Source organism: Hesperophylax consimilis, chromosome 30 (genome assembly GCF_061612785.1).
Source record: "Hesperophylax consimilis isolate HC1 chromosome 30, BYU_Hcon_1.0, whole genome shotgun sequence".
Lineage (NCBI taxonomy): Eukaryota > Metazoa > Arthropoda > Insecta > Trichoptera > Limnephilidae > Hesperophylax > Hesperophylax consimilis.
In genome coordinates this window covers 4,585,974-4,601,482 of record NC_142865.1, presented here as the reverse complement: position 1 = coordinate 4,601,482, position 15,509 = coordinate 4,585,974, and the positions used below count along the sequence as shown (strand labels likewise).

The 15,509-nt window shown below is 35.3% G+C and overlaps 2 protein-coding genes across 2 annotated transcripts in view; one reads left to right on the top strand and one right to left on the bottom strand.

Annotated features, from left to right (window-relative positions):
* LOC149409539 (protein amalgam-like) overlaps positions 1 to 15,509 on the bottom strand; it is a 301,223-nt gene that overhangs the window by 173,067 nt on the left and 112,647 nt on the right. The gene's annotated exons all lie outside the window — the stretch shown is intronic.
* LOC149409542 (uncharacterized) lies at positions 477 to 3,695 on the top strand. The gene is made up of 2 exons (XM_089649701.1): positions 477 to 1,289; positions 3,565 to 3,695. Exons 1-2 carry the CDS (start codon positions 496 to 498, stop codon positions 3,674 to 3,676), a joined length of 906 nt encoding a protein of 301 aa, XP_089505827.1. The 5' UTR covers positions 477 to 495; the 3' UTR covers positions 3,677 to 3,695.

Below are 15,509 nucleotides of genomic sequence, written 5' to 3'. Positions count from 1 at the left end.
CAGGCCAGAGCTTTACTCGATTCTGGCAGTCAAAGCAACTTCATTACCACAAAATTAGCTACGCATCTAGGTGTTCAGCTAATAAAGTCAGATAGCCCAATTACTGGAATAACCGGCGCATCATTCAACAGTAATTTCAAAACTAATATAACCATTGCTTCACAATATAAAAAGCGTTTTGTAAAACAATTATCTTGCATCTGTTTAAATGAAATTACTCCAAACATTCCAGTACACAAAATCACCAGCAACGCAACAGCTACGCTCCCATCTCACATGAAGCTAGCAGACCCAACCTATCATGAACCTGCATCAATCGACATCCTTCTTGGCTGCGACATGTTCTGGAGTTGCCTAGAACAAAGGCGAACAAACATCTCAGGAATGCAACTTCAACAAACCGCTTTCGGCTGGGTAATTACACACACCGACACACCAGCTGACGAAGGTATTTCTTTATTTTCCATTAAAGACAACAATGCCCTTCATGATCTCATGACTAAATTCTGGCATATGGAAGAAAACCTTTCTCATCCACCTCATTCCTTGGAAGAAAAGGCTGTCGAATCACACTTCATTGACACACATTACAGAAATGAAGATGGTAGATTCATCGTGGAGCTTCCGCTCAAGGGAAACCCACAAGACTTGGGTTCTTCGCTAAACGCAGCTACAAAACGATGGCTCTCCGTTGAACGGAAACTCTCACCTCCACTACAATTGCAATACTCTGAATTCATGAATGAATATATTCACCTAAACCATATGTCTGAAATATCTTTTAAGGACAACACTTCATCCTCTAACCATCATTTCTACTTACCTCACCATTCTATTCTACGTGAATCCAGCGAAACCACCAAACTGAGGGTCGTGTTTGATGGATCTGCGAAAACCTCCTCAGGGCTCTCTCTAAATGACATCCTCATGGTTGGACCAACCGTTCAAGATGATCTCCTTTCAATAATCCTACGTTTCAGAACTTACAGATATGTAATATCTGCGGACATAGAAAAAATGTACCGTCAGATCTTAATAACTCCCAAACATCGTGATTTACAAAGAATTGTTTGGTCAAACCCATCTTCAAACAAATTGTCTCATTTCAGACTCAACACAGTTACGTACGGTACGGCATCAGCTCCGTATTTAGCGACAAGATGTCTACGGCAACTAGCACTGGATTCACAAGAATCGTCGCCAGACGCAAGTCAGCGCATCCTACATGACTTTTACGTCGACGATCTCCTTACAGGAAGTAATGATTTTGAGACAACGCTAAAACTCAAGTATAGTATAAATTCTATATTAAGTTCTGCCTGTATGAATCTACGAAAATGGAAATCCAATGACGACAATCTCATCGCAGACGAAAAATCCCTCAATCAGTCTGTCGATTCGACATTACTGGGAAAATCTGAAACCTCCAAAACACTCGGTCTGAGTTGGAATTCTACTCTGGATACACTTAGATATCAACCTACTACATCATCTGTAAATTCATCTATAACTAAAAGAAATCTTTTGTCACAAATCGCAAAACTATTCGACCCTCTCGGTCTAATTGCTCCAATAAATATCACTGCAAAATTATTCATCCAGGATTTATGGCAATTAAAAATTGACTGGGATTCAGACGTTCCAAGTCATATTCAAACTTCATGGCTCAACTTTCAACATCAGTTGAAAGACATTAATCTAATATCTATACCTAGACATGTACCTACAATTAAGGAATATTCTGAATTACACGGATTCTGCGATTCATCAGAACGCGCATATGGAGCATGTATTTACATACGGACATTCGAAAACGGCATCTGGATCTGCAGATTGCTATGCGCTCGCCCAAGAGTGGCGCCTCTGAAAAAAATCTCCTTGCCTAGATTAGAACTATCAGGAGCTCTTTTATTATCTCAACTCATGAAGAAGGTAACAGACTCATTAACATTTCAAGGATCCACCTCTTACTGGTGCGATTCTACGATAACTCTCGCGTGGATCGCCGCATCGCCCGCACGATGGAAAACCTTTGTCGCCAATCGTGTATCGGAGATTCAAGACACAACCTCTCATGGACAATGGAGACATGTTTCAACCAAACAAAACCCTGCTGATCTCATATCTAGAGGCGTTTCTCCAATGGATCTTGCATCTTGCAACCTCTGGTGGAATGGTCCTCTATGGCTATCTCAAAATGAGACACATTGGCCAACTACCGTCATCCCAGATTCACCAGAACTTCCGGAACAGAAAACCACTACTCAAGCATTCATAACACAAATACATAACACTGACATCTTTGATCGTTATTCTACTTTACATAAATTGCAAAGAGTAGTAGCTTATTGTATTCGTTTCAAAACTAATGCTCTCCGCAAGTTTGAATCTCAAACAACCACACTAACTGTACTTGAACTAACTACTGCAATGACAACGCTTGTTAAAATAGTTCAAAGGCAATGCTTTGCATCAGATATAAAGGCATTACAGTCAAAATCAAAATGTCTTTTGTCAAATAGTAAACTTCTCTCATTGAACCCATTTTTAGACTCGGAGAACGTACTGCGCGTTGGCGGACGTCTATCAAATGCAAACCTCACCTATAATCAAAAACATCCTGTAGTTTTACCTTCCAATCACCAGTTTACTAACCTAATCATAAATCATTTCCATCGTCAATTATTACATGCTGGACCGCAAGCGTTACTCGCATCCATTCGTTTACAATTTTGGCCACTCTGTGGAAGACGCACCATACGCAGTGTTCTTCGTAAATGTATAGTTTGTTTCAGGTCAAAACCTACAACAATTCAACCATTAATGGGGAACCAACCGCAGTCTAGACTGCAACCAACACGCCCGTTTCTTACGTGTGGTGTTGATTACGCAGGACCTTATTACATTAAATCTGGAAAAATTCGTAGTAAAACAACTCTCAAGGTTTATTTGTGTATCTTTGTGTGCTTTTCTACCAAGGCAGTTCATCTTGAGCTTGCTACTGATTTATCTACTACGGGTTTCCTCAAATGTTTCAATCGCTTTATCGCACGACGTGGAAAATGTGCTCATATCTACTCAGACAATGCTGGGAATTTTGCAGGAGCTTCAAATGATCTCAAGTCCTTAACCTCTTTTTTGCAGAACTCTTCGACTCAGAATGAATTTTCGGATTTTTTCGGTTCTCATTCTATTCAATGGCACTTTATTCCAGCTAGATCTCCTCATTTTGGCGGATTATGGGAGAGCGCAGTGAAGTCAGCCAAGCATCATTTGACTAGAGTTCTCCGTAACTTGTCATTGACTTTTGAGGAGCTGTATACTGTCTTAACGCAGGTCGAGGCATGCCTCAATTCTCGTCCGCTCACCCCCCTTTCCACCGATCCATCTGACCTCACTCCTCTCACCCCGGGTCACTTCCTTATTGGCGAATCTTTGGTTGCTGCACCTCAACTGGACCTGACCACTACGAATTCTGGAAGGCTCTCCAGATTTGAACGAACCACTCAGCTCGTTCAACATTTTTGGCAAAGGTGGTCTAAGGAGTATCTCACTCTCTTGCAGGAACGAGCTAAATGGAGGACCAAAACCCCAGACGTGCTGCAACCAGGCTCCTTGGTACTGCTCTTTGAGGATAACTTACCTCCTACCAAGTGGGCTCTTGGTCGCATTCTGACACTACACCCTGGCACTGATGGCATCACACGAGCAGCTACTGTCGCTACCTCTAAATCGACAGTAACAAGGGCTGTCAACCGGCTCTGTCTACTACCCGTTGACCAGACAACATCATCATCGTCATCAGCATCATCATCATCTCTGTCACCTTAGTGACTTTCCTACAATAACTTCTCCATTGAATTCCTATAAAAACTTTCTCCAGTGAAATTTATGCAATGACTCTCCAGTGACATTCTCCATAGTGAAACCCAGTGAACTTTACTTTCATCGACTTCATCATGATTTTGTTAACAAACTTAGTTTGTCAAAGCCGGGAGTATGTTGCGTGTCGTATCTTGTGATTGTCCTTTTTTATTTAACTTTATTCAAGCCTAAACTCTTTCACTTTTTCATTTTATAATCTCGATGTGTAGAGCCTTTTACATTATCTTTTTCTGTCTGTGCCACCTTTTATATTAAATCTTTTTGTCTATGGCACGTCATAGTGTAATATTGTCATTAATTTCGCATCTATAATATTTTGTGTCTGTATTCACGTCAAATATTAGTGTTTTGTTTTATATAATTTGTTGTGATCGAGATCTTTTGTTTTATTCTTATTAGCATTCAATTTTACATTACCAGTATCATCCAACTCTCGCTTCTCTCTCTCGGTTTAATGTCTACCCTCTTCTGTGTTACATATTAAACATATCAACAAAAACACAAGTGTTTTTAATGAGAAGCGAACCTCCATCTATCTCAACGGCAAGCCAATCCTTGTCGTGATACGAAAGAAGCCTACTCAAAGCCGATCAGCCTTACAAACTGACTGGAGGCTTCTGGACTCCACACGAGGACGCTGCTCAATGTCAAGAGCCAGAATAATAGAAGAGTATGTATGAGATAATGTATGAATGTCAATGAGGCAAGATGTGTTTGTCAAGACCGAGTTGTTCACTGCCAAACATCAGGGTAGGAATCAGCACTCCATTGTGGACTGCTAGCTTCGCTTCGACAATTTTTTGTTAGCGCCAACTGCGTTCAGTCCTCCATTAATGGAGTTACCTGCATTTACCCTTCTTTCAATATCTCTGTCAGCCTTCTCATCTCTCGTAAACATACTTCCCAGTTTTTATATATTTTTGTATTTAGTCTCTAGCAAGTTGAACATATCAACTCTCTAAGACACGATTTTTACATTAGTTTTAAATATATGATAAGTTTCTGATATTTAAGGCATTATATATTTTCGCACCATGAAATCAAATATTATTATCTGTCTTAAAGATGTACCTGTTCAAATTTGGAATAACCTGTAAGTTTTGGCTTAGGAGAAGAAGGAGAATTGATGTTGGGCAAATGGACAGTGGAGTATTCAGTTACTGGGGCAGTTACCATGAGTTCCTCCAAGTTTCTATTCTCAGCTAGGCGAGCAACGTGGCCAGGATATCTTTGGATACATTGTAGGCAGACAGTTGATCACCTATTGTGAATGCCTAGTTCTTTCAGAGTTGATATATGTTATGTTTCCACAAACAGTTCTCCAACTTGTCGTGAAAGGAGATTATGAGGAATAAGTTCTTTGTGTTAAATCAGGGATTTATTTAATAATTCGCGTATTACAATAGTAACTGGATAGTCGACCTAACTAGGAGCTGGCTAAATGAGATCTGCAAAACACAAGTTTGTCTGGAAGCAGCCTAACTGGCCCTGGCGACTACTGACCACTAGCTGCCATCTTGCGGAGTTCCAAGCAAGCTCTTTGCACTGCCCTCTATTAGTGCATCTATGAAGCTCTTAGCTAACTCACTTCCCAACAATATATTAGTTCGTTTGGCAAACCATGGAATCCCGACATTTTTTCTCCAGCTTCACAATTCGAGAGCGTCTTATCTGAAGGTTTTTTTAGCGGAATTCATCTTTGAAGTTTTTAAAACAATTTAATCAGCTTATTGAATTGCCATAATTTCATCTCATTACTTAGCAAACGAGCCATGAGGGCCGTTGAACCGGTCCCTGGGGTCCAATAAAAACACAAATAAATCGAATAAAAATGTCGTAAAAACAAAAGACGCACGCTTCGAAATGTTGGGACGTGATTGGTTGGCGGTTTGCGGTCGAAATGGACAAGGAATGAAGAAATGGACGCATCAATCTCATTTGTCGATAATTCGAAACCGATTATTTCGTTAATAAAAGACGCAGAAAGCACACTTCAAAGTTTTATGTATTGATGCGTCAGTGAGAAAAAATAGGCAAATATTTTAAGATACCCTAGTTGAATCATTTTTGATCTTAGACCAACTGAAATATCAAAATTAATGTCTAGGGTGAACGAATGTATGTTTGCAGAATATGTTGTACATATTGAGTAAGTCAAAATTTGTTTACACAAAATAATTCACAGCATTCTTGATACGGTAACTCCATTAATGGAGGACTGAACGCAGTTGGCGCTAACAAAAAAATGTCTAAAGAAGCGAATCTTGCAGTCCACAATGGAGTGCTGGTACCTACTCTGATGTATAGAAGTGAGGCATGGAATTAGCAGAGAAAGGATGAAAGTAGACTGAATGCTGTAGAAATTAGATCCCTGAGGTATATGTGTGGTAACACCATGTATGATCGTGTGAGAAATGTGGAGATGCCATTGCACAAAAAGTGCAAGGCTGTAAAAAGTGTAAGGAAAGGAGTTTAAGGAGAATATAAGATGCAAATGTGATGGATACAGATATGATAGACATGGCACGACCAAGTGAATCAGATACTTGAGTCGAGAGTCCGAATAATAGAAGTGTATGTATGAAACGATCAATGCGAATGAGTGTGTGACAAGACCGAGTTGTTTGGCGGTCCGTCGTCTCTGCCTACCCCTGCGGAGAAACGGCGTGATGGTTAGTTAGTTAGTTATTATGTCTAAGCAATATTGAAATAAATGTTCCTAATTCCCATTGTTTAAGACATTGTTTCACATGAAAACATTTATAAATCATATCGCCTATTTTAGCCCTCTGACCTAAATGTATCGGCTATATTACAATATAGAGTGTGTTGAAGTAGACATTTTCTGCTTTTGCTAAAAAATATGTTGCGCTTCCTATATTATGTATTACTTGTGTATTTGTGTTTCTGTTTGCGTCTCTTTTGTACCTTGCCTCTCTTTGCATTATTTGTCATTTGAGTGAGCTTTTATATAACTGTATAATTTTGTCTTTTAATCTTTATTTAGCTGTAGGCAAATGAATATATCCTATGTCTGAGTAGACTTTTGTAATTGTATGTACCTGTTTGTGTATTGTGTGTGTGAGAGAGAGAGAGAGAACTTGGAACAGGTGGATGAGCCAGGAAGAGTTCATGTATTTGGGAAGTATGTTTGCGTAAGATGGAAAGGCTAGCATACTAAAATATATTTAATTCGCTTTGCAAGGAAATGTTTGAATACTATTCTAGATTGTCGTTGTTTGTTTTGGTAGGTTATTTTATTTTTTCTGTCCAAAATATGTATTAAAATTAGGAATAACTAATATATTTTGGCTCATTGTCCTTGTTGAGTATTCATGTTGATCAAATGGGCAGTGGAGTATTCAGTTACTTGGCCAATGACCAAGAGCTTCTCCAGTTTGGCGAGCAACGTGTGCAGGATATCTTAATAAATAATAATAATACTTGGATGACTTTTATAGCGCCGTTTTTGTGCAAAAACACCTCAAGGGCGCTGTACAAACTTATAATACATTTCTACAGTGATCTATGTTATTACTTAACTATTTATGGAGAAAATATACAGTACAATACTTACCTGGTAGGTCACTTGAGATTAATACTTAATTAACATTATCTAATTGTTTATTGGCGAAATTTAGATACAGGATTTAGGACATAATTGAAAAATTGAATATAACTGGACTTTCTCTCAGGAATGGTATATTTAATTTAAGGGTGTGACAGCTTAAAAAGGTAAGTTTTTAGTTTAGACCTGAATTCTGTTGGACTTGTTATGGATCTTAGTTCCGGAGGGAGTTTATTCCAAGCCTTCGTCCCAGATGCTCCGAAAGCGCGATCACCAAACTTAGTATTTGGCTTGCGCTTAGGTTCCATCAGTCTGCCTACAGCTGATGATGTTGCTGATCTTAAGCTGCGTTTACACCAAAGTCTTCCACAAGTTGCGGCAATTTGTTGCTTTTTCTACAAAATACAGCAACTTTTTCTGTCTTCCACTTGTGGAGAGACAAATCTTCCACTAAATTTTGGTTTCCCGCGGAGTGTCGGTAAAGATCAAAGAAAGTTGACAACTAAAAGTGGAAGATTTGTTGCTGCGCGCTTTGCGCTAGCAACTTGTAGGAAACTTGTGGAGAACTGTTCCCCCTCTACGCAAACTTACAAACTTCAATAACAAACAGTGAAATGGTTGATTTTGAGATTTTAAACAAATAACCGAGACTTGTGTACGAATCACCAATAGCCAAAAAAACGTAATGTAACCTGCTAGCTTTTCTTGGACAGGTGCTTGCTTTCCTGTAGTTTGTGTCACGTTTCTTGATTTGAATGATGTCCGATCATTGAAATCAAATACTCAAAGTCACTACTGGTCATTCTCAGTGCAGTTTTTGACACTCCCGTAGCACCTCAGCTCACCACTCAACGGATCGAAGTCATCTTCTCGGAGATAATGCCTAATTCTTGACACTACTGCCTTTGGCGCCAATTCTTTGGCAACAGGTTTTCTATTTGGTGTTCTAAATTTGAGAAGAGCAACTTTTAGTTGAAAACAATGTTTTGTCAACTTTGGTGTAAACGCGGCTTAAGGATACATTGTAGGCAGACAGTTGATCGCCTATTACTCTGGTAGACTATTGTTTAAGTTTAACAATGGAGTATTCAGATATTTTTAAAGCTTAAATAAAGATTTGTGCATCGAAAACTTGAAAGTTTTCAAATATTCATCTGTGCACAAATAAATACCACAGAGCCACAAATCTCAACGCCCTGTCACGGAGGTCATCAATCTGTCTGCAATAAAGAAATGATTTAGCGGTATTATCGAAGCGATTGACCTCAGCATACAATCAAGATGAACGGTAAAGTGGAGCGAAGGCGAATTGAGTGATAATTTTTACAGTTCTGCAAATTTATAATCGCCTTTTGAAAGATCAAATATCACGAACTTAGCCAATTCCGTGACTGAAAATTTGAAGGTTATTGTATTGCAGAATATAACAACCTTGAAACGCATTCTAAGATATCAATTCATCAACAACCTCCGTGGTAGAGCGGCAAATTCCTTGGCTCAGAAAATATGAATGCCTAATATATCTATATGAACCTTCGGGAAGAAATTCTCTAAATGATAGAGAAAATCCGTTGAGTGGTTTAGAAGAACTAACCACGGAAAACGTCGTTGTTTTATACTTATTTAATTCAAAGATAAAGATTTCTCTCGAACATTTTAAGTTTTTAACTTCTTAAAAAATATATGAAATTTTTAATTTACCTTTGCCGAGTCGAAAAAGTATTTAAATGAAATTCCATCGACAGAAAAAATCGCAAAGTAAGTTGCAAAAATTATTAAAAACACGTTTTGTTCTGTTATTTAATATGTTATAGCCATGAAAAAATTCACAGTGTATCTTTAAATGCAACTAAAGCACTTGTTTAAAGATTTTTGCTCTATTTCAAACGAGTCGTGTTTTATTCAATAGTTTCACTATTTTCGCTTAAGGCGAAGCTTAATGCCAAATCACTATTTTGTTTAATCTTTATAACGAATTGATGAACATTATGAATACCAAAAAATATGCTTTAGATAAATTGAAAGTTTTCCTATCGCTTCGCTTGAGTAGAAAACAAATAAAAAATAAATTACTCAATTAAAAATATAAATATAAACTACTAAAAAAAATATTTTTTCAATAGAAATGTATGAACGCGTAAAGGAAACAACTTTAAAAAAATACAGTATTATATTAAAATTATCTGTGACAGTTTCACTTGATTGACTTTTTTGCTTTCTTATAAAATTATTTAGAAAATAAATAAAAACCAAAAGAAATCGAACGCTTCTAGACTCCGTTTGTCAAGGGATTTTAATGCCTATTACCTACAATATAAGGTATACCAAGAATATACACATTTTTGGCTTGTAGCTTCCTCTTAATTATAATCGTTTTTTAATATTAGCGCGCTCCCTCTAACATTACATTTACATATCTCCCTTTCAAACCATCTGTGAACGTTTACTACGGGGCCTTAATTGATTCGAATTCGTGCGTTAAAATTTGGAGGTTATACTATTGCAGAATCTTTCCTCCTTGAAACGCTTTCTAAGTCATCAATTCATCAATCGTCAAGCACAAGAAGTGTAAATTAAAATGCACACAAGACTAATTATGTAGTTCATTTCTATGTGTTATTTTTTCACAAGGTTGCCTGATAAAAAAAGGCTTAATTGTGCTCAATTAAAATGGCCGCGAAATTGAAAAGAGGATGTTTAGCGTGGTGAATGGGATATTGCATGGATGTAGGTGTCTAATATCAATGACATTTGATTAACTAGATGGACCTTACGTAGTAAATATTGTAAATAATGTTTTTTTTTAATTTAATATTATTAAATCAATTATTTTTTTTCGGTTTTATGTCCGGGTTAAATCTTCCCCATAGGAAAAACTAAACCCTTCCACACACTTTTCCACAAATGATCATCTAGTCAATCAACATTATACAAGAACAACACGTCAAATCACCAGAGATCAAATTGGAAAATAATTCACTGACTCCAGATATTTTCATATCAGAGGGTTCGGCTCGGTAGAACTCCTAACAGGGCCTATAAATCCTACTGATCCCTCAACATAAATATTTAAAAAATCTTTCGTTATCTTACATGTATTTAAAATGACTGATTTTTGCATTTTTATATATAAATTCTTTGACAGATGATCTAATACGCCTAAATTTTGAATAAGAGAGCTAGGTATAATGCCAGTAGCCGAAATAACGAATGGTAATATTTTTATAGTCTGAGAATGCCAAATTCTTTTTATCTCATTTCCTAAATCTGTGTATTTATTTTTTATTTTTAAATTAACAGATTTTTGAATATTACAGGAATTTGGAATAGCTACATCAATGATATAAGTTATTTTTTTTAAATTTGTCATGTAAAACTATATCGGGTCTATTATGACTAATCGTTCGGTCTGTTAGTATAGTTTTATCATAATATATTTTATAAAATTCGTTTTCTAAAAATGAATTTGGTTCTTATTCATAATATGGTACTATATTACGGCAGTCAATAAAGTTATGTTTAATTACCAAACTTTGGTGAATTATTTTTAAAACTTGATCGTGCCTAAATGTATACTCGGACGGTGCTAATATAGAACATTTAATAATATATTTTTTTTTGGTTTTTGTTATTGTTACAGCTGTTTCGGCTTTCAGAGACATTTTCAAACTGTAGTTATAACCACGTTTAGACGACTTATTTAAATAAATTAATAGCATTCACATTAAACATTCATTATTAAACAATTGAAATAACATTAATGTGGAGAAAACAGACTTCAAATACCCCCACATAATATGAAATCTATTGTCACAATTATTTTATCAGTAAATCGGTTTAACCGGTAATAAATCATTTTAAATTGGGAGGAGGTAAAAAAGATATTATTATGAATGGCGGTCTCACACCAGGGCGATACTGAGAGAATAGTTTACTCTGAAACGTGCCGCAGGTGCTATATATTGTTAAATTAAAAAATTGTGAAATAACACAAATTCATCAAATTAAATTTACTTGCGCACGCCAGGATTTGAACCCGCAATTTCAGCTTGCTAGTCGAGAGCCTTACTCCTCGACCACGGAGGTGGTATCTTGTGTAGAGTTAATCTTGAAAAAAAATCAATATCAATGGCTGACTAAGATACGCTGAAAGTTTCCATATTCCTTTTCAAATAAGCAAATTCACCTTCTCCCAACCTCTTGTTGAAGCAAATAAATAATTATTTCAGAATTTTTGGGTTTTTGGGTTGCGAAAAACCAGCGCATTTAATTTAACTCAATGGAAAATAATTTAATGCCAATTGACTTGAATTATGACCAACAGTTATTTTATTATAATTTAGAAGGACACAACCATAAACAACATCGAGGTCCTTCAATTAGACAAATCACCAGACAATAATATGGACATAGACAATAATTTTAATAATAGAGTCTGCAATACAATGAACAAGAAACGCCGACAAAGAAAAAATAGAACACACATGTCTGTAGGTTTGTCTATAAGATTTACAATTCTGTCTTTAAAAAACTAAATTTATAACTTTAGTATTAATGTTGCAACACCAGAGTGGCAAACACTACACAGTATCGCTCTGGTAAAAAAAACACCATCAAATTAAATGTTTTTGCTTGAAATTGCAAAAGCTGTGTTTATTTATGGTACGGACTTCGTGATCGAGTGGTAAGGCTCTCGACAAGAAAGCCGGAGACTGCAGGTTTAAACCCGGCGTGCGCAAGTAAAATTTAGTTGATTAATTTGTGCTATTTGACAATTTACTCATTAAAAAAAAATTATTTGCGGAATTGAAACGTTGCTCGAAATGGTTTTGGTCGTACTTCCGGTACATCCTCACCTTCCTCTCTCTCATCTCTTTCTCTTCCCTACTACCTTCAGCCTAACAACCTAACCCAAATGTACTTGCTACAGATGTCTGGGAGCAGTTAGGACTGTAAAACTGTTATTTAAAATAATATTTATTTATTATTTTTATTATTCATTTATTTAACGCCCAGAGGGCTTTTACATGTAGGTGGTTCAATTTTAATGACAGTTTTGAAACATGAGAAAGAAACAATAAAAATATAAAACATAAATTAAAAAATACAGCGATTTGAATGGCTTACAAAAATATAACTTCCATTTAGAAATAGTGTTTAAATAAGTCTTTTACGTAATCCACAAAATTCGCAAAGTTAATATTAAATATATCGACATCACCCAAGTATTGGTTTCCCATAGTGTGAATAGCAATAGAGTCACTGGCTCCAGAATTTCAGTTCAGTTTCATATATATATATATATTTATATTTTTTTTTAACCAAACTCCCGCATTCCATTTTGTTCCACATCCACAATAAATTTTACTGGTTCCGACTTTAAAAAAATGTGTATAATATTATTTTACTTACATAATTCTCCAATGATTTCTATGAAATTTTGTTTTGGTGTTTGAAGTTTAAAATTACCTGAAACAAAATTAAATAAAATAAATTAGCGCATTACACGGTATAAATAGGTCGGTAAATGGTACCTAACATAATGATTTCTCTAATAATATCTGTCAATAATAATTTAAAAAAATCACATACAAATTAACTAATTTTTTAACACATCTTTGGGGATTAATAATAATAATAATAATATTCATTTATTAATTTCTTACACAATTACAAATTAGGGTTTAATGCATATAAGAAATTAGGTTATATAAATTTTTTACAAAAGATTGTTTTCAAGTATTATATTATAAAAAAAGAAATTTCAAGAAATGTGGAATTTCCAAAAAAATTTCAGGCAGTGGTGAAAGATCTCGTCAATGTGGAGAGACTCTTTCAATAATCAGATGAATTTCCCTTCTGAATCTCTCCTCACTGACGCCAAATATATCAATCTCGGAGGAGATTTGGTTCAGGAGCAATATACTCCTCCCTGCCGGGAGAACCATTGGCAGGAGAGGGTCTGTTTGAGGATAGGAAAAAGGGAGGAAACGCAGATGTGAAAATCTGTGTTGATCTCAAGAACGAGTCGTAGAAATGACCCGTTCTCTATGTTTTCATGCTATTCCACACGATTAATTATAGAACAAATGCAGCATCTAATTCGAAAATTAACCGAGCTCTTCATACTCTAAATAATATTTGTCTTAACTCTAACATTGACATTTTTTCAGATTCACTGCCCAAATTCAAACGTGGCATCATGTCAATAATTTAAACTGTTCAATGCTCATACATACAGACACACACACCCACACAAACACTCACACACACATTACACACATACCTATAAACTACACACGTCACCTGGTAATTAAGGAATAAACATACCACCTAGCAGACATTACAAGGAAACATAACATCATAGGTACACAACCTGAAGTATCTTATTCCTGTATATTGTTTTATCTCTGTAAATCATGTACTGTTTGTTTTTAAAAAATTAAAAAATTAGCAATCGTCATTTTTCTCCATGTTCACTCATTCCTCTCCTCAAAAATACCCTCCATACAGCATCCTCAAAGATGACATAGGCCATAAGGGAAATTATTTTCCTCAGGGTCTCCTGTGTGTAAGTAATGTTAAAAAATTATCTATAAAGATAAGTTTTGTCATTAATTACTGTGACATTAGAAACACCTCAGTGCTATTCTTACACTCTTTCCTAGAAGTCAAGTCATAAACCACCTCTGAACACCGTAAAACTTTGACGAACACGAGCCCTGCACCTTTACACTCGTTATTATCTACAGAAGTACAAAGGGAAGCTTTGTTCCATAATATAAAACAAATTTAGAAAGAGTAAAGGAAATGCGAGATCTTGGCATAATAATGGATGAGAAACTAGACTTTACGGCCCACATTCAACAAACTGTGAATAAGGGTATGAAAACATTAGGTTTTATATTAAGAACAATTAAAAACTTTAAATCTTTACAAATCATAAAACTATTGTACATATCCCTTGTTAGAAGCCTGATAGAACATAACTCCATAGTTTGGTCACCCTTCTACAATGTACATATTCATAATGTTGAAAGAATTCAAAGAAAATTTCTACGCTTCGTCAATTTTAAACTTAACATCCCTTTAGAACACATAAATTACCAGTCATTATTGAATCATTTAAATATTCCGACATTAGAAAACAGAAGAAAAATAAACGACCTAACCTTTTTATTAAAATTATTGAACTCTAAATTCGATTGTTGTGAACTCCTGCATTTAATAAATCTACACATACCTACACGAACAACTAGGCAAATATCAACATTTTACATACATACATCTCATTCCAACTATAGTTTTCACTCTCCAATACAACGTTTACACAGTCTTGGTAACAAATACTTAAATAATATAAATGTATTTGACAATAATTTGAACTTGGCCAACTTTAAACGGAGTATGTGCGAACTATTTTTACATACTTTGTAAACTATTGTTATCAACTAATTTTATACCTTCTTATTAACATTATCGTTGATTTGGAGGATTTTGGCAAATTTTATATTTTTTGTCGCACTTATTTGCACTCTATCATACCTCATTTTTTAAACTCTTATATTTTATGTAACCTATATTTTGCTAAATCTGACATTTTTATATGTAATCTATATGTATTTTTTTTTATATAAAATGTATAACTAAAAAAATAAAGATGTACATTATTATATGTAAAAGCCCTATGGGCGTTTAAATGAAATAAAATAAAATAAAATAAAAAATAAATATAATCACGAGTACCAGTAAAGATTCGTTACAAACCTTGTAAAATAATAATGCATGAATAGAACAAAAGTTTTTTGTAAATTGTTTAAGTAGGGTTTTTGCTTTACTTGGTGTAAGAGTTTTTACAATTTTTTATTGTCTACCTAAGATGCGAGAGTATATAAAAACTAACACCTTTCTTCCTCGTAAACAATACGTCTAATAGAAATAGTGGTTGCAAAATAACTCTTTGCAGCAGGACTATACGGGACTATATTATTGAAACACTGTATACATGCCTTGTCGTATCCCCTCTATTTAATTTTTAATATGTCATTGTCATCGG

Excerpts from the sequence above, each read along its gene's own strand:
- LOC149409542 (XM_089649701.1), top strand. The coding sequence starts at position 496 with ATGACTAAATTCTGGCATATGGAAGAAAACCTTTCTCATCCACCTCAT. Across the intron at positions 1,290-3,564 it reads GAGACAACGCTAAAACTCAA|GAACGAGCTAAATGGAGGAC; the intron begins GTATAGTATAAA and ends ACTCTCTTGCAG.